The following is a 24,605-nucleotide window of genomic DNA, read 5'->3' as shown; positions in this document are numbered from 1 at the left end:
TTGATACTTGATTGAATCCTGGATCAATTTCTTTCAAATCAGCTACAAAGAACATTATTGGGACAAGAGAAAATATTTGGATATGGAATATATAAAGTAGACGGTTCATAAACATTTGTTAAATTCAACTAAACATTAATGACCCTATTTTTTCATCTATGGAAAAGAAAATTAGTGTGACATAGGAATTAAATATATTCACAAATATTTTTACTATTAATGGAAAAATCTGTTATAGTCACCATAATGCTATGATTCTAAGAGAGATGGAATATACTTCTGAAGACCTAAATGAAGTCTTCACTTTATGTGTAATCTCAACCTTAGAAAAGACAGTAACTCTACTGAATAAGGAAATTAGCCCTCAGCCAATTCAATTAGTCATAAAATTCCATTTCGTGGGCATGGTATTTAATTGATGCAAACTGTATTAATGTTTATCTTGAATATTTGAATTCAAGCAAAATTTTAAAAAGACTATTCACATCTTCCTGTAACTTTGGCTGTTTATCCTCTTTTGACAAGAAATCTCTCCCTTCTAAGTTACAAGCTCTTTATAAACCTCTTCTCCCAAACACTAGTCTAAGTAAGAACTTTCTGGAACACAGTAGAGGATTCATAAGAGATTCTATGTATTAGCATTCTTTTTAGAACATGTGAAAACTTCACCATTTGTACTAAGACCAAAAAAAGTTCAATTTGTAATACATCTGATTTATCTAACTTTTAAAGAAATGTGATTATTAAACTTCCAAGTAAAAGGCAGAAAGACTTATGAAAAAAAGATCCACAGGCTTTGGAGTCAGTCACTTGGTCTTAAATTCTGGCTCTATCATTTATGTCTGCTCATTATTCTGTTTTTGTTTGCCCATTTTTTTTCTTTAGGCAACTCTTCCCTACTCCTTGTGACCTTTGCTAAGACCTTCAACTACAGTATCCCAATACTACTGACCACTAGAGTGGGTGTGTTGAACAGATAAGGCCAATCCTATGTGGACAACCCTCAGGGTCCCCAAACATTCTCATTTGCAAGGCTTTCACTTAGATTCTCCTTTAGTATGCCTATAATCACATCTTGTGCCCCCAAAATTGAAAGGTCTAAGACCTTACTGTACTTGCAAACTAACAACCCACCAGTTTCATGGGTGCTGGAAGAAGGCACAAGACTCCTGAGTTGGACACAAGGGGCTCCATTAGTCATAGCAACAGCAGTAGCCAGTGTCAGCATTTGCATCATTCCCCAACCCCCAATTCTGACAGGATGACCTGAAGGAGGCCAGATGACACTTGCACACACAGTGGGCTGCACTTAAGGAGAGGAACCTTGGGCTTATGGAACCCATTTCTGAACAGTAAGCATGCCAGCTAACTACCCCTGAAAGAGAGATTATCTCTGTATTTTCCAAGGCTATATGCAAATCTGCCCTTGCTCTGGATGGTGCCTCCATTTTCCAAGGCTATTCATTACATAAAAACTTTGAAAAGATAAACAAAGGCAGTCAAGGCCTCTACTCACAAGATGTGTACAAATGTGAGAGACCCATGGAGAACTGTCTCCCAACAACTAATGCCAAAACAGACCAATGAAATATTAAACCACTACGATCTATTCTTTCTTCACAACCTTGCAGCTGACTCACTCTCTTACTTGTTCCTGGAACCTCACTGAGTTCTTCCAGGCCCCTGGCTCCAAAACTTCCTCCAAACCTATATGCCCCTATTCCCTAGGTTCACTTTAAAGACTTGAAAACAACTTGTTTCCTTATCCTAATACCCAATCTCCCTAACAATATCTCCCCTAGGATTCTGCCCTCATCTACTTTCTCTGCTCCATTATCCAGGTGACCAAGTTGTAGGCAGATAGGGTAGAGAGTTCTGAAGAAAGAGAACCAGGAATGGCTTTCTTGACATAAGAGAAGCCATTTCTGGCCTAAGCCATTTTGTGATCTAAGCCTGGCCACAATGCTTGCCCTTGATCAGGTCTCCATAATTAATGAACTTAAAGGAAATGAGGGAAATACAGGAACAAAGGAAATGCAGTCAGGAAACAATAGTTCAAAAATAAAACAGAGTCCTAGTTCCTTCTCAAGGGACTCAAGGGATATACATAACAATCTGATACCTGTCTTGAGTTCTGCAGGAACTAAGGCCCTCACCCCGGTTGAGGACAGAGTGATGATGCCATTGACTTCAATCAACTAAAGCTTGGACTCTGTCAGCATCTGCCCCAATTCTATGCTGAATTCTCCTCTGCGCAAGCTCCTTCATGAATATGCATGTACCCCTCGGCTTAAAACATCCCCAGTTTTGCTGTCTGAAGAGATACCACCTTGGGAGAGATCACCAGTGTTCTCCTTACTTGCTGAAAATAAATCATTCCCTCTCCCAATCTTTGACTTGGTTGTGTCTTTTGGCTCAAAACCCACCAAGAGGCGAACCCAAGTTTTCGGGTACCAAAGTTACTCACATACACACCACCTCTTCTCTTCCACCCCTCCTGTCCCTCACCACAACAAGGAATAAGATTATTCTTCTTTGTCCATTACCATAGCTTAATCTCACACATTTCTCCAAGTATTGCTTTATTTCTCTCCTCTTCTTCATATCTGAGATTATTTAAAAAGATCTCTATCTATACTTCCTCATACCTACTTTATTTCATCAACAATTTCACTTAGCTTTGTTTCTCCACCGTTACACAGAAATTTCTTCTCAACAACTTCTTTAGCATTAAATCCAAAGTACATACAATCCTCCCTCAATATTCAAGAGGGATTGGTTCCAGGACCCCTTGACAATACCAAGGTCCACAGATGCTATAGTCCTTTATAAAAAATGGCATAGGACTTCCTAGGTGGCGCAGTGGTAAAGAATCCTCCTGCCAAGGCAGGAGACATGGGTTCGAGCCCTGCTCTGGGAAGATTCCACAGGCCACGGAGCAACTAAGCCCATGCGCCATAAAAAAAAAAAAAAAAAAACAGGTAAAAAATGGCATAATATTCGCATATAGCCTATACATCCTCCCATATATTTTAAATCATCTGTTGATTATTTATAATACCTAATACAATGTAAGTGCTACATAAACAGATGCCTGAGCCTGGCACATTCACGTTTTTCCTTTAGGAACTTTCTGGAATTCTTTCCCAGTTTTTTTGTTTGTTTTAGTATTTCTGCAAGTTTTCTCAAAAGTGTAAAATTACTGCAAAATCAAAAGTTAAAAAAAAAAAGATGTTAATCCTTCTGGCTGGCTGCCCAATACCCCAGAATGAAGGATAAAACTAGCAGTACTTATAAAACTCTTCATGAAATAACCCCTTCTTAATAGTCTCATCTCCCGTCACTCTTCAGCCCCACCAAACATTCTAAATTATTGTATTGTAAGTATAATATAGTATAATACTATACTACTGTTATATTATAAATTTGCATTGATGAGTGGGAAGAAGAAAAACTGATCAAATGAACTGCTACAGATTATCTAAATGCAATAAATAACCACTGATTTCACATGTCTCCAAGTCTGACATGCCTCTCCATTCCCTAAATCTTGCCCATGTCTCACTCTATGGCAGTGCTTCTGTAAACGCAGAAACACCAGGCTTAAAAAAAAAAAATTCTGGGACTTTCCTCATGGAGCAGTGGTTAAGAATCTGCCTGCCAATCCAGGGGACAAGGGTTTGATCCCTGGTCCAGGAAGATCCCACATGCCACAGAGCAACTAAGCCTGTGTGCCACAACTACTGAGCCCACATGCCACAACTACTGAAGCCCACGTGCCTAGAGTCCATGCTCCACAACAACAGAAGCCACCACAATGAGAAAAGTAGCTCCCGCTCACCACAACTGGAGAAAGCCTGCATGCAGCAACAAAGACCCAATGCAGCCAATAAATTAATTAATTAATTAAAATTTTAAAAAGACAATTAAAAAGATTCTATTTACAATGAACATTAATAGTCTTAGAAGATATTCTTCCTAAACAATAATTCATGACGCAAATTATTTCATGATTAAGTCCCTCCTGTACTATACAGAGCTCTTCATTCATTTCAAACATGTACTCTGATTCTTTTGAAAATACATATGCTGTGCTCGCTTCGGCAGCACATATACTAAAATTGGAACAATACAGAGAAGATTAGCATGGCCCCTGTGCAAGGATGACACGCAAATTCGTGAAGCGTTCCATATTTTTGATCAACTCGATGATGGGTGATGCCTTAGAGGGCGAGGACAGGGAGGGTGGGATGGAGTCTCGGGAGGGAGGGGATACGGGGATATATGTATAAATACAGCTGATTCACTTTGGTGTACCTCAAAAGCTGGTACAAAAGTGTAAAGCAATTCTATTCCAATAAAGAGCTTAAGAAAAAAAAAGTAATAAAATGGAAAGATAAACAATAAAAAAAATATATATGCCAGTTTTTTAATTTTTATAGAAACTGTCCCTTATTCAAAGTTATATCTCACCATTAATTTTTCCTCTCTCCTTGCTGGCATTTCACAGTTAATATCTAACCGGAGTAATATATCTTGAGCCACACAGAAATTCTCTGGAAAGCAAAGGTTAAGTATTGGGTTGGCCAAAAAGTTCCTTCGGGTTTGTTGTGTCTTAAGGAAAACCTGAACGAACTTTTTGACCAACCCAATATTTTTAAATTTTTTTATAGTTATATGTAAAAAGTTAACTTATAAATTGATTTCATTTTAAAATAAGTGAGTTGGGTAATACAATATTTAGTATTAAATATTCTTTATCATCACTTACTGATAACTTAGTATGTGCTAAAATGAACACAGATAAAAGAACTCACAGGGAACATGATTCTAACACACCTTATGAACATCACCAAAATTTAGTTCATGATATATAATATTTTAAAATACTAAAATCCAAATAGATTATAAGTAGTACCTGTCAAAACATTTTATAACATGATATGCATATTTTCAAGATATGTTAAAATCTTAGAAGAGCTAAGGAGGGATGAAGAGCTTAAGATAGTCTATAACCCCCAATCTTTACAGCTGTATTATCACTTAATATCATATCATAATAAAAAAGTCCCTTCACAAATATTCCTAAGGCAAGGAAACAAGTCTAACAAAAATAATAAATTTATAGTTCGTTTATCTCACAGCCTTCATAGATTATCAGAAAATCTTAATTAGAAAACAAAATGCACAAATCCATTTTTAAGTCTGACAACAAAATCAAGCTTGTATGTGCTAAAAGTAAAATTCAAATAGTATTTACATATTAATGAAAATACCAACTGCTAGAATTTAAAGCTAAACAAGTTTGACCAAATACATTATTTTTTAATCTATATTCAACAACTGCAAAAACTCATAAAATGAAAACTTTAATTCATTCCTAAAGGGAGAAAAAAAGATTGATAAATAAATATAGTCATCGGTATTGTATCTGTTAAACACTGTACTACATTTAATAATTGTCCTTTAAAAATAACATATTAAAATAAATATGGTCATATAGCAAATACTTCTTTAAACAAGATAATGCTCATGAAATGGTAGAACGTAAGAACAGCATTGGTATGACTTCCTCTTCACAATTTATAATAAGCCCTACCTAAGACTTCCTCATTCATGATTAAAAAGCTTAAATAAAATCTCACGATGCTTGTTACAAAAATTGCCATTTTTGTAAACCAAATCTGCCATTTTTCATCAGCAACGCAAGCAACAATAAACAGAAAAACTGAACCCTAATATTGTCACTATCACAAAACTACTTTGTTAAAGAACTCAAAATGAATAGGCATACCTGCTGCCTAAGATCTACCAAAAATATATAAACCTAACAAATGTTCTGAAGGAGAATACAAAGTTATAATTATTATTCACTAATAACTGGAAAATTAATCTCAAAGTTTAAGCTTTCAAAATGTTTACCTTTACAAATGAAACAAATTCTAACCAAATTCAATTTTGTTTTTAAATAAAATTAACATTTCAATTGTGCGCCCAAATCCTAAGTATTTACAAACATGAAAATGTTAAGTGATTTAGTTTTTCACACAATCTGCAGAAACATTTTCCAAACTAGTTTATACCAATTGTTTAAGAGTAATATTCTTTTCATATTTAAGAAGTCCTTTGTATCTTCACTTCGTTTAAAACAATTCACAGTAGTACCCTTTTCCTATGTGGGCAATTGTGTCCTATGAATGATTCTACAGTACTTATTATTATTTTACTAAAAATTACTCATATCCTTTATAATAAGTAAAAATGTAAGCAGAAAACAGGTAAGTCAGAAGAAGACAGATTAGTATTAGGCAAGCTTTTAGTGTTTTAATTAAAAGATAGAATATTCTCAAACAAATGGTATGACATTTGGTCACTAAAAAAATAACAATAAACCATTAGCACCACTGAGGGGGAGGGAAAAAACAGTCAAGAATATATAGAACTTCAAAACTGTTCTATATTATAAAGGGAAAAGGCTGATGAGATTTTTACTTACATGTGAAATAATCAGTTAATAATATCTAGTAACAAACCATTATTGCTAAAGTTACCCAAAGACTTCAAAAGATGACCAGAAAAACACATGCAAGAAATCTGTCTCATGCCTTCAATCAAGTTTTCAATATTTCAAATTTTCAGTTGAAATGGGTACAACCATATTCACAAATATGGCATATTATTTTAAACCTACTCTTTGACTTAATACTCTGTACCAGCCAAAATTTTTCAATATTTCAATGTTTTCATTCAGCTATCAAGAACTTAATTTTATCTAAAAAAGGAAAAAAAAATCTATTAAGTAGATGTGCTACATATTTAGCAACAACAAATCCACTTACTTTTTTCTCTTTCTCATGATGTTTATCCTGAGAGTGAGAGGAAGAATCACTTAAACTTTGATCATATGACCTATTAGATCCCCGCTTGCTCTTTTTCTAAAAAAGAAAATATATATACATATAGGTATATGTATATAAAACTTTAAATCTTTTTTGTTAGGTTTAAACCAATTCAAGTGTGAAGTATTGTAAAATGTCTATGGAAGGGAAAAAAAAGTCTATTTCAAACTATATACTCAAATTCAGACACGATTCATATATTACCTATTGCATTATAAAAGAAAAGCTAACCCTAAATCTAACATTAATGCCATATTTTTGTACATTTATTAAAATGTGTGGAAACAGACTCTATTTTCAAATAAGCAGTAGCTTATTTGTCACTATATTACAAAACCACCTCATTAAAGAGACTGACAACAGTTTTCAACGTCTAGTTTAAAAAATTAAAAGATGTTTCAACCAAAAATAGAGAATGCCATATTGAAAAAGGATGCCAAGACCAGAAGCAAAGAAAAGAAAATACTTGAAGAGTTACTTTATGCCACTAGGAAAAGTAAGAAGCCTTTTAATCTCATACTTTCACTATTAAGGCATACAATTTTCTAAAAATTTATCTCTGCAATTCATACAGAAAAAAAAAAAATGAAAGGAAATGTCAGCATTAGATCCATGCATTTTTCAAAGCATTACTAAAAGTATTACACATTTCTGTTTAAAATACTTACACAGTTTCATAACAAAGTATGAGTTATTTGAGGTGTTAAAACTTGGTGGTACCATTACTAATTAGTTTAAACTAGATAAAAATGACTATAAAAGATGATCAAATTCCATGCAAACATAGATCTTATATAATCTTATTAAATTATTAAACAAACTTTTCCCCCAACCACCAAATGGGATAATAGCATGTTAATAACTAACAATGAAAAAATTCTATCTACACAAAGTTCAAAATCCATTTTCATTATTTCTACATTTTATCTATATCAACTCTGATTTAGAAAATGAAGATTCCAATATGGTTTTAACATCCTAAAGCAAATTTCCAATTTTGCTATCTCAAAATCTCTCTTAGAACACTTCAGTGTTCTTTGACAGTCATTAAAATAAATCAGTCTTCCATATTAAACAATATATATATACATAATCTTAAAAATTTTATATGCATGAACCAGAATATTGGAGTCAAGAGCTGCTCACTTCATGAGAAAGGGGCCCCTAATGATACTGTTTATTTTTAAAATAAGAAAGATAGCCCTATTTACAAGGGAAAGGTAACAATAAAAAATAACGAGAGACGAAACGAGAGAGTAGCACAGACATATATATACTACCAACTGTAAAATAGATAGCCAGTGGGAAGTTGTTGTATAACAAAGGGAGTTCAACTCGACGATGGAAGATACCTTAGAGGACTGGGCGGGGGAGGATGGGGGGGACTCGAGGAAGGCTGGCGGGGAGTCGAGGGAGGGAGGAAATACAGGGATATGTGTATAAAAACAGATGATTGAACTTGGTGTACCCCCAAAAAAATAATAAATAAATAAATTAAATTAAAAAAAAATAACGAGACTGAAGAAAAATAAAGAAACCTTAAATTTTCAGAATACAAATCTGTTATCACTAAAGACTGAGTAATAGACAATGGGACATTAAGGAAATATTGATCCATCAAAGGAACATGGACACAAAATATGTAATGGTTAATCAAATAGCACTAACTCATCCATGCTACTATGTGACAGTAAAGACTGATCAAATCTAAAATATTCCCAACGTTGTATTCAAATATATTTTTCTCAAGATCTTTAACCAAGAAGTTACAAAAGAGCCTTGTTTCAGGTTTACTATCTCCAAGTAAATAAAAATGAAAATAAATAATAAAAGGGATAATAGTAATAAAGCAAAAAGATGAGAAATAAGTGAGAGAGAATCACAAAATACATAATCAAATGTCAAAAATTTACTGAAAACAGGCAAATTATAAAGAGGTCTTTACACATTTGTATTTTCTACTAAATATATACCAACATTTACTATTAACCATTAATATATATTCTAAAGTAGAATATTCTAGAATATTCACCTTTATAAATGAATCCAAGCAAAGCAAAATCTTTTAAAATTACTAGTGCTTTTAATTCCCAACAAAGAACATGGTAAGCACACTTAATCTGAAGCAAAAACAATCAAAAGAAGAAATGGCTATTACGGCTTTTCTATAAAAGACTCAACACTATTGTCAAAACTAACAATTATTATCATTTTAAAATTAAATTCAAGACAAATTCTTACCAGCTTACTAAAATGGTATTTACAGTAGCCACAGTATTGGACGTTATCTGCACCATTACCCTCTTCTTCACAAAGTAGTCCAGCAAACTGAGCACTGAAAAAAAAAGCTAAGTATATCAACAAAATTTCAAACCATAGTGTATATGTACGTGTGTGTGTATATAAAAAACTCAAAATTCACTTCCAAGCATGCAGGGTTTATAAGAAAACTGTACATCTCCTAAGAGAAAAAAGGAAAATAAAAGGTTTTATTCTATCAGAGACTAAGAACATTTCATCCCACCCTGTGATTGATATATTTTTTAACTTATATACATGGTTTAAAATAAACTTTTCATCCATCTCTAACAAGGATGAAAATTCATGCATGTTTTATGTCACCAAATACATTAAATTTCTTTTAAGATATCCCCACCACCCCAAACTTAACACTTCATTTCATTTTTTCCAATCTGTATCACAGGTACAATTTGAAAGGCCAGGCCTCTAAAGGGCCGACATGATATGTGATGATATTCACCCATGGGTGAAAATCACTTACTGTTAAAAGGAAAAAGCTTCAAGTCATAGCATAGTACAGTAGGTAAGAAAATTGTAAGCTGTTTTTCTAGTCTGAACAATTGAAGAAATGGAATTGAAACCTAAAGCTATGATACTCATATTTAAAAAAAAAAAAAAGTGCTAAAGTTTAGAATCATCATCTTGTCAACTTGACCTTCCCCTTTTAACATTCCAAAATGACAGCATTAATATGTTATCTCATACCCAAAAAAGGTCTTTCATCTTTGGAAATTTAAGCACAATATCAGAATTTTTAAAAATGTATTATTTATTGAGGTATAGCTGAATTACAGTGTTGTGTTAATTACTGCTATACTACAGCAAAATGACTCAGTTATACATATATATACATATTCTTTTCCATTATGGTTTATCACAGGATAATGAATATAGTTCCCTGTGCTATACGGTAGGACCTTACTGTTTACCCATGTATACCAGTTTGCAACTGCTAATCCGAAACTCCCAATCCATCCCTCTCCCATCCCCCCCCCCTTGGCAACCACCAGTCTATTTTCTATGTCCCTGATTCTGTTTCTGTATCATAGATAGGTTCATTTGTGTCATGCTTTAAATTCCACATATAAGTGATATCATATGGTATCTTTCTCCTTCTGATTTACTTCACTTAGTATGATAATCTCTAGTTGCATCCGTGTTGCTGCAAAGGGCATTATTTTGTTCTTTTTTACGGCTGAGTAATATTCCATTGTATACATGTACCACTCCTTCTTTATCCATTCATTTGTTGATGGATATTTAAGTTGTTTCCATGTCTTGGCTACTGTGAATAGTGCTGCTATGAACATAGGAGTGCATGTATCTTTCTGAATTATAGTTCTGTCTGGATATATGCCCAGGGGTAGGACTGCTGAATCTTATGATAATTCTAGTTTTAGTTTTCTGAGGAACCTCCATACTGTTTTCCACAGTGGCTGCACCAACTTACATTCCCACCAACAGTATAGGAGGGTTCCCTTTTCTCCACACCCTCTCCAGCATTTATTATTTGTAGATTTTTTTAAATAAATTTATTTACGTATTTATTTGTTGGCTGCATTGGATCTCATTGGATCTTCGTTGCTGCACACGGGCTTTCTCTAGTTGCAGTGAGCAGGGGCTACTCTTCATTGCGGGCTCCTCATTGTGGTGGCTTCTCTTGTTGTGGAGCACAGGCTCTAGGTGCACAGGCTTCAGTAGTTGTGGCATGCAGGCACAGAAGTTGTGGCGCATGGGCTTAAGTTGCTCCACCACATGTAGGATCTTCCTGGAGCAGGGATCAAACCCGTGTCCCTTGCATTGGCAGGTGGATTCTTAACCACTGCACCACCTCGGAAGTCCTGTTATTTGTAGACTTTTAAACGATGGCTGTTCTGACCAGCATGAGGTGGTACCTCATTGTAGTTTTGATTTGCATTTCTCTAATAATTACTGATGTGAGAGCATCTTTTCATGTGCCTAGTGGCCATCTGTATTTCTTCTTTGGAGAAATGTCTCTTTAGGTCTTCTGCCCATTTTTTGATTAAGAGAATTTATAAGAAATAAAAGTCTTTTCCATAGGACTTCCCTGGTGATCCAGTGGCTAAGACTCCATATTCCCAAAGCAGTGGACCCAGGTTTGATCCCCGGTCAGGGACCTAGATCCCACATGCCACAACAGGTTCAATCCCTGGTCAGGGATCTAGATCCCACATGCCACAACTAAAGATTCCACATGCTGCAACTAAGACCCAGCACAGCCAAATAAATATTTTTTTTTTAAATCTTTTCCATTCCCAAAAAGTAATCTAAAATGGACTTCATAAATCCACATACTAAAAGCTCAAAAAATAAAGCCTGTTCCTATACTGGCTGCTAAATATAGACTGATTCTTAAAATTAATAACTACATGAATTATTCCTAAACTTTTTTTTTTTATTTTATTTATATATTTTTGGCCACACAGCATGCAGGATTTTAGTTCCCCAACCAGAGATGGAATCCATGCCCCCTGCAATGGAAGTGTGGAGTCTTAACCACTGGACCACCAGGGAAGTCCCACCAAACTTTTATTTTTAATTGTTGTCTATTATGCTGAATGCTTTGCTTCAGGATAATTTATGCTCCTGAAATTTTATGCTCAAAAAAAAACAGTGTATCAATTTACACTGCCTCCAAAAATTTATTAGCATGTTAAGAACAATAATAATGTTCACTTTTTGCCCTGAAATCCAACTCCATAGAACTGTGCCCACTTCATAGTAAATACTCAATACATAATAGCTATTAATTATCATTAGTTACTATTTTACGGAAACTAAATTTATGTTTGTTGAATGCACAAAATGTTCTTTACAGCACCACATATTATAAAACAATTTGGAAACAATGTGTCTGAAAATTGGTGAAACATTAAATAAAATACTAGTATTTGATAGGATATAATGCAGCCATTTCTATGTTGCTAATGGACCGTATCATCTCACCAAAATTTTTTGTGAAAACAATTATCAGAAAACATTTAAACTGTGATTAAAATTATGCAAAAAATATGTTCATGGATAAAAATTGAAAGGCAACATGAACAAAATAAAAAGAGAATACGTTATTTTAAAAAACTTCTAAGTAACTTTTTAAGGCATAGTCACACTATAATACAGAGAATGATGGTGACTGTTTTTCCCCCTCTTGAAACACGGACAGTGATAAAACGCTATCATCCATTAAATCCTTACTAGTATTTCAGGCACTGCACTAAGTTTACCTACATCAGCTCTTTTAATTCTAATAACGAATCAAAGGGTAGGTAACCAACAGAAATATTTTAAACAAAATGAAACTGAATAAGACACAAGAACCAGGGTCCACCTACTGGAAATTCACTCTGGTAAATATACTCAATTATTAAAATTATCTTTATTACAATAATAAACATAGAAACTATCCCAACAAAATTTACTTTAAATAATATTTGGGTACCTAAGTCTTTAACTTACGAGATTTTCCAAATTTCAGTTCGGTACAATGACAGAAACATACTTACCATGTCACATGGAAAGCCTGCCGACATCCATGTTTATTACATGTCATGCAAGCACCAGTGGCTGCTTTGCTTTCTCTTCCTTGTTCATCACAAATGTAGCAAGTCTTAGGGTAAAGAAACAAAAACGGAAGTGAAATGAAACAAAAACGGAAGTGAAATGAAACAAAAACCTTACAGATGCTTTACACAAATATGGATTTTACAGTTATTGTCAGAAGTCAGGATCAGGTTTACTATCTAACCTACTCCAAAACATAAATTCATTTTTTTCTGACTGTAATCTAATTTTTACAAACAACACAAACATGAAAACATCAATACAGACATAAATAGTCCTAGTAGGACTTCACAAGGCACTGTTTCCTTAGGCTCAAAAACCGCACAAGATAGGAAGAATCGTCACAGGAACTGAGGCCAGGGAGCAAGACACAGCCTACCCCACCTCAGCATGAAAACCTCCTCACCAATATTTAACTTATTCATATAACAAAGGTGTGAAAAAAGGTTTATCTCTCTTTTCAGGGAGTTGGGGAGTTGGGGCTTAAGACGTGAAGGATAGCCCTAAATGAGTGAGCAAGGTTTAGGTCATTCCAACTGTCCACAAGAATCCCATGTGAGCTATCGTTCAGCCCTGCCAACCTGACATACTAGGCCTGGGAGGAAGACCCTTCTGGAGATCAGAAGTAACCCCAAGAGGTACTGGCCAATGAACACTCCCAGCAACTTTGACATCTATCTGGTCCTTTTCCCAGGTGAAAACAGATGACAGTACCACTTTTTCATGAAAGACTAAATGGCAAACTACAAGCATAAAATGAATAAAATTATCAACTGACTATAAGTTGAGTATGCCTAACTACATATAATCAGATGATACAATTTTAAAAAGAAACCAATTTCTAAACAGTAACAAGATATAACCTAGCCAACTTCAACAGGACCACATGTATTTTTAAACTTGGAGTAGTGTCCCCCACTACACACTGTGGGGCCAAACAACATCATTCAACAATATTTACAACACAGTTCCCCCAAAAGCCTAATACCTAGTAAAGTCAGATAAATACACTTCAACTCCTCTGCTGAAAGACATGGATTCAGACTGAATTGAAATACAAAGACTATTTTATATCTCTAAAAAGTAAAATCGCAAGTTACAATAAAACTAATCTAGACACACTGAATAAGAGCATCTCTAGGGACTTTCCTGGTGACACAGTGGATAAGACTCCGCACTCCCAATGCAGGGGGTCTGAGTTTGATCCCTGGTCGGGGAACTAGATCCCACATGCATGCCACAATTAAGATTTCACATGCCACAATGAAGGAGCCCACCTGCTGCAACTAAGACCCAGCACAACCAAACAAAAAATATTAAAAAGAAAAGAAAAAGATCAATAAAATTTTAAGAAGTACAGAGCAGACTGAAACAGTAACATTTTAAATGAGTGAAAATATGCAAATAGGCCTCAAAGAATATTTCAGGAACTTCCAGAAGAGCTGATAGTGAAAAGACACCATCATTTAACCATTCAATAAAACTAAAAATTATTAAGGACTTTTGTTTTAAAGGAGTTAGGCCTTCCAGACTTCTGGAATAGCAGAGTGAAGCAGTCCATGGATTCTCTCCTCAGTGAATTAACCATTTCATAGGTTAAAAAAAAAAAAATTTAAAGTCTCTGTAAAAAATAAGCTACAAAGATATACAGTACAACACAGGCAATATAGCAAATATTTTATAATAACTATAAATGGAATATAACCTTTAAAAATAATAAGTTACTACACTGTACATCTGTAACTTATATAATACTGTCTATCAATTATACTTCAATAAAGTAAAAATAATAAAGTCTCTGAAAAATTGTCCTAAAGACATGCAGCAAACAGAATATTTTATCCAAGACAATCTACTAAATCTCAATACGAACAGGGAGAGTCCGTGGCATCTGAGAGTCTGTGGCATTTCAGCCATGATCTGCCCCCATCACCACCACCACCAACCCCCCCGCCCCCCACATACTGCTCCCTGTGATGGAAGTTCCTTTCTGGGTGGTGTTGTCAAGAAGAAGAGGGCTCCCTCTCTCCCAAGATCCTAGTCTAAGGCTATAGTTTTACCCCAGAAGGGCCAGGTTTCCAGTGACTGTCATACTACTACTCATCCTGGTAGCTCCCACTCATAGACTCCCACCCTAACAAACAGAACAAGATTCCTGAGGCCCTATCCTCCCTTCCCCAGCTTGATAGAAGAATGGAAGTCCCATGCTAGGAAGGACAAGCTGGGCTACTAAACCCTTCCCTCCTTCCAGCACCCTGTCAGAGTGTCTGCTTCAGGAGAAGCAGAGTGCTGTCTTCATCCCCAGCTCCAGAGCACTAGTGCAGAGGTTCTGTCTACACAAAGAGAAGGAAGACTCTCATTCTCCAGAGTCGCTACACTACCTAAAATGTCTAATTTTCAACAAAAAAAATTATAAGACATGCAAAGAACAAGAAAAGTATGACACATTCACAAGGGGAAAAAAGCAGGCACTGGTAACTGTCTTTGGCAGGAGTTAAAATGTTGGACTTAGGAGACAAAGACCAACCAAATAGAAATTCTCGAGTTTAAAACTCACTAAAAGGGCTCAACAGTAGATTTGAGTTGGCAGTAGGGAAAGAATCAACAACTTTAAAGACTGATCAAGAGAGATTATACAATCTAAGGAACAGATTTTTTAGATTATACTATCTAAAGAACAGTTTCAGACAAACATGGTACACCATTAACTGCATTAACAGATATATAGGAAGAAAATCAGGAGAGGAAAGAAAGGGACAGAAATAGTGGCTGAAAACTCCCCAAATCTGATGAAAAACAATAACCTACACATCCAAAAAAGCTCAATAAACTTCATACAGGATAAACACAAAGAGATTCACACTCAAAATAATGAAAGGCAAAAATAAAGAGAAAACCTTGAAAGCAAAATGGGGAAAATGGCTCGTCACATACAAGGAAACCTGAGGTTTCATTAGAAATAAAATTGGGGGGACTTCCCTGGTGGCACAGTGGTTAAGAAACCACCTGCCAACGCAGGGGACATGGGTTCGAGCCCTGGTCTGGGAAGATTCCACATGACACAGAGTAACTAAGTCCACGCACCACAACTACTGAGCCTGTGCTCTAGAGCCTGCAAGCCCCAACTACTGAATCGAAGTGCCACAACTACTGAAGCCCACACACCTAAAGCTCCTGCTCCACAACAAGAGAAGGCACCGAAATGAGAAGCCCATGCACTGCAACGAAGAGTAACCCCTGTTTGCTGCAACTGGAGAAAGCCCGTGTGCAGCAATGAAGACCCAATGCAACCAAAACTAATTTTTTTAAAAGAAATACATTTTTTAAAAAAAGAAATAAAATGGGGGACAGAAATCAGTGGAATAACATTCAAAATGCTGAAAGAACAAAACTACCAGCCAAAAATCTCATATCCAGAAGAGCCATATTGCAGAAATAAAGGTAAAATAACAACATTCTCAGACCCAAAAAAACTGAGATACTTTGTTGCTCCGAACCTAACAAGAACTACAAAAAGAAATTCCTTAGGCTAAAATCAAGTGACACTAGACAGTAATTGCAATCCACACAAAAAAACAGTTCCCATCACTTATACCTCAATAAAACTGAAATTTAAAAAAAAATAAATATATGGACCAATTAAAAAACACAGAGAAAGAGCTCTGACAAGGTAATTATGCAGGAAATAATAAAAGATAGTATGATTAGATATTTCTTTCTCATTCTCTTTATTTAGAAAACAATCACATAAAACAATGTCCATAAATTGCATTGTTTGGGCTATAACATACAGAAATGTAATATATGTGACAACGAGAACACAATGAAAGAGAATGGGAATAAAGCTATTTTGGAGTAAGGAAGTAATACCAGATGGTAACCGGAACCCATAAGAAGAAATGAAGAGAAAGAAAAATGGTAAACAGGAAGACACATACTCTATATTGTGGTTTTCTTCTCTTAGCTTTTCTTTAAAAGACATAAGATTATATAAAGCAATAATTTTAACTATTTTGGGGCTTGTAGTATATATAGGGAGACATAATATCGATAATAATAATAATAGCACAAAGGGAGGAAAAAATAAAATGAATGCCATGAATTTTCTATATCTTACTGGAGTTAAGTAGATTCTGGTATGCTAAGATGAATATTTTAAACCCTAGGGCATTCACTAAGAAAATAACCCAAGAAAATATAATTTAAAAATCATGAAAGGAATGAAAATGGTACACTAGAAAATATCCACTTATAAACAAAAAATAAGTTAGTATACAAAGAGAACAAAGTAGGGACTTCCCTGGTGGTCCAATGGTTGAGAATCCGCCTTCCAATGCAGGGGACATGGGTTCGATCCCTGGTCAGGGAACTAAGATCCCACATGCCACCGGGTAACTAAGCCCGCGTGTCACAACTAAAAACAGCCCATGTGCCACAACTACTGAACCCACGTGCTCTGGAACACAACAACTAGAGAGAAGCCTATGCACCACAACAAAAGATTCTGTGTGCCACAACTAAGATCCAACGTACCCAAAAATAAAATTTTATAAAAAATTTTGACTGAAAAAGAAGACAAAGTAGTCACAAGACAAAGAAAACAAAGTAAAACGGTAGATATAAACTCAACCATATTAATAGCATTGAATATGAAAATAATCCAATCAAAAGGCAGAGACTGATGAACTGGATTTTTAAAAAAAAGGTCCATATGCTGTCTACAGGATGCATACTTTAGATTTGAAGACACAAGTAAGTTAAAAGTAAAAGGATGAAAAAAGATATACCATGCAAAAGGCAAGCAAACACAAGGCAGCTGAAGTGGCTTATTATATCAGACAAAAAAATAGACTTTGAGAGAGATATTTTATAATAATAAAAAGGATGTAACATTTAAATTATAAGCATATATACATGCAACCAACAAGAGCTTCCAAGTAGGAAAAAAGTGATTTGCAAGTGTTTTAATTCTCATTAAACAGCTATTGGATTGAGAAGAAAAATTATAAACTAACTTGAGAATTATTGAGAAAATGATCCCAAACAACAAAATTGCATCTAAATAAAATGTCAAGTATGTGAATAAAGCTATACTCAGAGGCAAATTCATAGCCTGAAAGTTTTCATCTTATGGGGGAAAAAGACATAGTTTGACCGAATATTTTGAATAAAAGAAACAGTGTTCATATCAAAAGGACTCAGAGGCCAAATTTCAACTCTACCTAAAAAGTAGAGAGCTGAAAGAACATTACTCTAAACCTATGGAGAAAAAGCCATTTAAATAAACTACAAAAACCACAGCTTTTCTTGAAACTCTGAAAGATTTGCAGTTGCAAAGGCAAGCAAACAGCCTAAAATGTAAGGGCAGACACACTCTCCCCTTCAGCTGCCTAAAAGCCCCAAGACACTCAGACTATCCACTAATGATAGAGCAAGGGAAGAAGATGTGGAGAAAGACACGCAGATAAGAAATCACCTAAAATTTTAACAAATTGCTAAAGGGTGACTTGTGGGCTACTGCAATAGTACAGAACCACTGGAAACACAGACAGGAGTTCACACTCACTCACAGGCTCTGCTCCATGAAGACTTACAAGGAGCTCTTGGGGAAGACTAGAAGCTAGGGGGCAAAACAACCAGAAAGAATCTCCCTTGGTGGTACAGGCATGAAGGAGAGGATTAGATGCCACTGAGGGAAAGATCTGAAATCCCACCTCTTGCCTAGACACTCCTTTCAAAAATGTGAGCATCTGGGGGATTAGCAGCAAACCCTGTCACAGCCAGGGCATGAGTGAAGACCCACAATGGTTACGAGGACAAAGGAGAAAATTTTTTACCCCTAAACAAGGGGCAGGAAATATTCCTGACCCCAGTATCTGTTAACAATACTACTGGAGATCTTCCAGAACCTAGGAAGAGGCAGAAAGCTGTCGCCCTAACAAGTTCTTCCACAGATATAAAGCAAGGTCTGCCAAAGGGAGGAAGCAATGAATTGGTGAAACCCTGAGGCCCAGACAGATAGAGCCCACCAAGGACTGAGGCTAGACCAAAGCAACTGAGAAATCAAAAGCCCAAAACATCACATAATAAACAACAGCAATCTAGCACTAATACGTGGGACAAAAATGTAGTAAAAGGAAGAGCACAGAAAGAAACCAACCTCTCTGGCACCAAATCATCTGACACTCCAGCTCTCAACATAAACGTAAGGTATCATTAGAAGATGATGAATGGGCAGAGCCACCCAATGGGCTCGGGAAACAGATCATCGAGCCACAGAGAGAGGTCACACAATGTCACTTTCACTGCATTTTATTAGCCAAAGCAAGTCACAAAGCAGCCTGGATACAAGAGATAGGGTATTCACTGTTGGTGCGAATATAAATTGGTGCAGCCAATATGGAGCACAGCATGGAGGTTCTTTAACAAACTAAAAATAGAGCTAACATATGATCCAGCAATCCCACTCCTGGACATATATCCAGACAAAACTATAATTCAAAAAGATACATGCACTCCTATGTTCATAGCAACACAATTTACAATAGCCAAGACATGGAAGCAACCTAAATGTCCATCAACAGATAAATGGATAAAGAACATGTGGTGTATATATATATATATATACACACACACACACACACACACACACACACACACACACAATGGAATATTACTCAGCCATTAAAAAGAATGAAATAATGCCATTTTTAGCAACATAGATGGACCTAGAGATTATCATACTAAGCGAAGTAAGTCAGAGAGAGAAAGACAAATACCATATACCACTTACATGTAGAATCTAAAAAAAAGTGATACAAATGAACTTATTTACATAAGAGAAATTTTGTAAATTTTGTAGATTCACAGACATAGGAAACAAATTTATAGTTACCAAAGGGGAAGGAGGGGAGATAAATTTGGAATTGGAGATAAACATACACACACTACTATAAACAAAATAGGTAAACAAACACAATACTGTATAGCACAGGGAACTATACTCAATATCTTGTAAATAACCTATAATGGAAAAGAATCTGAAAAAGCATATATATATATATATGTATGTATGTGTACATATAGATGTAACTGAATCACTTTACTATACACCTGAAACTATACAACTTTACAAATAAACTAAACAAAGAAAAACAAAACAAAACAAAAAAAACTTCTCTTAATAGCTTTTCACCACTATTCCTTTAGAAAAAAAGATAAAGAGAAGTTGAGTTAGCAGTCTCTAAGTTTTCCTCTACTGTTATCCTCTTATAATTCAACAACACTATGCTTTATGGTATTTTTGGTTTGTTTCACTGGTCTGTTATGATCCTTCCTATACTTATAAACACTCGTTCCTTCATGGCCATTCAATAAATAAAAACTATCCAAAAGGATAAATCTAGGATATACACATCATCTGCCAACTACTCTCTATGGAAACTGCAGCTTTCCAAACTAACTGCGGGCTTCCCTGGTGGCGCAGTGGTTAAGAATCCTCCTGCCAATGCAGCGGACATGGTTTCGATCCCTGGTCCGAGAAGATCCCGGAGCAGGAGCAACTAAGCCCATGCACCACAACTACTGAGCCTGCGCTCTAGATCCCACGAGCCACAAATATTGAGCCCATGTGCCACAACTACTGAAGCCCTCATGCCTAGAGCCTATGCTCCACAACAAGAGAAGCCAGAGCAATGAGAACCCCATGCACCACAACAAAGAGTAGCCCTCGCTGGCTACAACTAGAGAAGGCCCATGTGCAGCAATGAAGAACCAACACAGCCAATAAATAAATAAAATTTAAAATAAATAAATAAACTAAATGCTTCCTTGACTCTAAAGAACACAAGCCTCCACCCAAAAATGTTCCTAAATCTATGTTGCCCCAATATTACCTTTTCTTAAAAATTATTGAAAGGTAATTAAAGGTAACATATGCCACTCATGTTTATTAACAAAATGTATATGTTCATGAAATAAGGAATTGATACAAGAAAATATGAGGTCAAAAAATAAAAACAAGAATCTTATGACATATGGTATCAAAACAGGGCACTATATATTTAATTATGTGGAAAATTTAACAACATAAGTCAACACAGTGAATTCTCTTTCCTTGGATATACCATACAGATAGTCTAAAATTTTTCCTTCTTTTCCTTCTAAATCCCACAGCGTTCCAGCCACACAGGATTATTTATTATCCTCTAAACTGCCTAGCACCTCCCCTTTGTACCTATTACCTTAGTTTATGCTACCTTCTCATCTAGAATTATTACTTGATTTTTTCTTCCACAGGCCAAATTCCTTATTATTGTGCACAGCCCTTATAGAATATCTTTGTATGCCTTACCCAATTCCTCAGACAAAAATAATCCCTTTCATTATGTTCCATAATACTTCATTCAGATTCTTTATTATTTATAATCTATCTTATTATTTTCATACACTGTAGTTACATATTTACTTGACTGTCTAAGTGTCACATGGAGATAAACCCAGTATTTTACACAACTATGAATTCCTAGTGTTTAGCACAATGCAAAGCAGGCCCATTTTAAGTGCCCAATACATTTATTAATAATCTTCACCATTATCCTTTACTACCATCCACTAAGGACTGATGTATTCCAGGGGAGTTTCCTGGTGGTCCAGTGGTTAGGACTTGGTGCTTTCACTGCCATGCCCCAGGCTGAATCCCTGGTTGGGGAACGAAGATCCTGCGAGCTGCATGACATGGTGCACCCCACCCCCCACCCCATCCCCGGGGCAAAAAAAAAAAAAAAAAGATTGATGTCTTCTAAAACTCAACAATCCACTTTCCAATTGTACCTATCATTTCAGAATTACACATCCCATCTTAACCATACTGAATATCCATGAACAGAATACTGTTGTTTTTAAGGTTAACTATATAGACCAACCACCATAGGAATCTGAGAAACATATGTAGCAACCACATATAAGGAAAACTACAAAAAGGAAAAAAAACTGACAGACAGATACACCAGGTTTCTGGAAGGGGAGATTCAATATTTCAAAAACCCCAATTCTTTCCCCAAATAATATTTCATTGTTGCACCAGTAAAATCAAAATTGTGTTGCTAGTCCTAATGTTCATCTAAAGAAAGAAATACATGACAATATTTGTTCTACTATGTGCCAAGCTGTATTTAAAGCCACAATAATTTAAAATAGTGTGGTACTAGCATAAGAATAGAAAGACACATCAATGGAACAGAAAAAAATGCCAAGAATACCTAAGAATTTAATAATGATTCAAACAGCATTTCAAATCACTGTGTAAAACATAGATTATTCAATAATAGTGTTAAAAACGTGTGAGGGGAAAAGTTAGACCATATTCTAAAATTAACTCTAACTGGATAGAAGATTTATATCTAAATAATTAATTCTTCCTTCTATACTCCCTCCTTTACTCCTTGAATACTTCAGTCTTAAAGCCATGAGATGGGGCAAAGTGTGGCAGCATCTATCCCAGGAAGGAAAGGGGCAGCCCAACTCAAGCATCAGAGCTCCAGCAGGGTTGGCTCTCATTAGAGTGCTGGGGGTGGGGTGGAGGTAGTGTCAGTGAGTTGTCAGAACCTGAGCAAAGTGAGGAGACCAACCATGGACAGGAGAAGCAGTAGCTGTGGACTGAAGCTGGGTGTCAAACCTTCACAACGATTTAAAAAGGACAAAGGCAGCCATGCAGGAAAGCAGCAGCAACCCGGAGTGAGGTCTGAGCCTGAACAAGGTGAGCATAATATCTGTATTAGGGATGGCAGCAATAGAAGATGTGTTAATAGAAGAGAGAATGATCAAATAAATTAAACATGTTGAGGATAATGGGAGTCAGGTTTCTCACTGTCTGGCATGAGACTCATAAAAAAAGAGAAAAAAATTAGAATGAATCCTGTGTTGTTGGATTAGGTTTAAGGAAATAACTATGAAATTTCTAGGAGTTTATAGTTCAATAAATAAATAGATACACAGACAGACACAGAAATACATATAGGACTTCCCACGTGCTGCAGTAGTTAAAATCCACCTGCCAGTGCAAGGGACATGGTTTGATCCCTGGTCTGGGAAGACTCCACATGCCATGAAGCAACTAAGCCTGTGGACCACAACTACTGAGCCTGTGCGCTAGAGCCTCCGAGCCACAATTACTGAGCCCGAGTGCCACAACTACTGAAGCCCATGCACCTAGAGCCCGTGCTCTGCAGCAAAAGAAGCCACCGCACTGAGAAGCCCATGCACCGCAACAAAGAGTAGCCCCCACACTCCGCAACTAGAGAAAGTCCGTGTGCAGCAACAAAGACCCAATGCAGCCAAAAATAAAAATAAATAAATAAGAAATACATATAGATGTGTGTATGTAATATATACATCCATATACTAAACCAAAAGTATCCCTGTGACCTCACTGACTTTAAAATATAAAGAAGATATAGACGTGAATGTGTGCATATCTCTGCATCTGTACACACTGAGAGGGCCTGGAAGTAGCAACATCCTAATAACAATGAGCACAGCGAGTGTCTACTTTGGTTTCTAAATACCATTCTCACCTAAAAGGAATCAAGGCTCCTTGGAGAAATGTTATTCTAGGGCTGAGACAGGAACGGTACAAGATGAGCCTAGGATATACTGTCATGTCAGAAGTAAAGAAGTACTCAAAGAATAATAGAAACATGTCAAAAGACACAGGAACCAACTTGAAGAGGTCCCACTGGCCAAACCTGAGACAATATGACCATCACAATAAGTAACAGTAATGGGGAATGACCCATTAAAATAAAATAGTAACATGAAGGTCAATATTAACCCATACTAATATAAATAACTGGGGAGTGGAGAAAGTTTTTCCTTAAAAATGGAATGCCAACTGAAGGATGTAAAAGATGGAATTAGAAAACCAGCACTTGCTATCAGTCATGGTAACAGATTAATTAAGCAAAGAAACAACAATGGATGCTAAAATTAGTGAGTAAAAGGCACAAGGAACAAGATATTTACATACAAAGTACTTCCCCACAAAATGCTTACTGATTATAAAGAGAATAAAAATTAACCTCCCAGTGGAGAAATCTTGCAGACACCACCTTAAGCAAGTAATCAAGGTAACATCACCAGTATGGGAAAAACTGAAATCACGTGCCACCTGAGAGGATGCAATAAGAAGAACATAGCACCAATTCTGTGCTTTCCTGCCAAAAACACATAATCTGAATTTAATCATGAGGAAACATTATAAAAATCCACTCTACAAATAACTGGTCTATAATCTTCAGAAGTATCAAAGTTACAAAAGTCAGAGAAAGACTTGAGTAACTACTCAGGAGACTTAAAAGATAAAAAGCTATCTGTGGTCTTTCTGCTATGAAAGACTTTACTGGGGAAACAAAATATGAATGAAAATTAGGCAAATAATGATGGGGTCTCTGGATTAGACAGTAACAACACATAAATGTTAAATTCCTAATTTTAATAGCTGTATTCTGAACATGTAGAAGAAAGTCCTTTATAGGAAATACATACTAAAGCATTCAGGGTTGTCAGTGTTATATCATTTAGGAGACGTTGAGGAGCGGAAGAACTCTATATTACTACTGCAACCTTAGTTTAAGTTTGCAATTATTTCAAAATTGAAAGGAAAAAAACAACTATTTTTAGAAATGAATTTTGAAAGTACTAAAAAAGATAGACATTTGTGTAGAGAAAGATTTTCTCAGCATGACAACAAGGCAGAAACAATAAAGAGTGGTTGTATAAATTACATAAAAATCTTAAACTTCAAACTAGAAGAAATTAACCTGA

The 24,605-nt window shown here is 35.7% G+C and overlaps 1 protein-coding gene and 1 non-coding gene across 11 annotated transcripts in view; one reads left to right on the top strand and one right to left on the bottom strand.

Moving 5' to 3' along the window:
• Nucleotides 1-24,605, bottom strand: part of MLLT10 (MLLT10 histone lysine methyltransferase DOT1L cofactor) — a 213,373-nt gene that overhangs the window by 115,221 nt on the left and 73,547 nt on the right. For 9 of the 10 annotated variants that reach the window (XR_009053102.1, XM_057730780.1, XM_057730771.1 and 6 more), the window contains 3 exons: nt 12,725-12,828; nt 9,141-9,234; nt 6,840-6,935 (listed from right to left, as the gene is read on the bottom strand). Coding sequence is in view for 9 of the 10 variants with exons in the window: in XM_057730780.1 (XP_057586763.1) it covers nt 6,840-6,935; nt 9,141-9,234; nt 12,725-12,828 (294 nt within the window). In the remaining variant the exon portion in view is untranslated. The remainder of the gene's footprint in view (nt 1-6,839; nt 6,936-9,140; nt 9,235-12,724; nt 12,829-24,605) is intronic. The other variant, XM_057730775.1, reaches the window with a different exon arrangement.
• On the top strand, nt 4,092-4,198 carry LOC130852899 (U6 spliceosomal RNA). Its single transcript, XR_009053599.1, has one exon. It is a non-coding gene; the product is annotated as a U6 spliceosomal RNA (small nuclear RNA).

Source organism: Hippopotamus amphibius, chromosome 4 (assembly GCF_030028045.1).
Source record: "Hippopotamus amphibius kiboko isolate mHipAmp2 chromosome 4, mHipAmp2.hap2, whole genome shotgun sequence".
Lineage (NCBI taxonomy): Eukaryota > Metazoa > Chordata > Mammalia > Artiodactyla > Hippopotamidae > Hippopotamus > Hippopotamus amphibius.
This window is presented reverse-complemented; position numbering and strand designations above follow the sequence as displayed.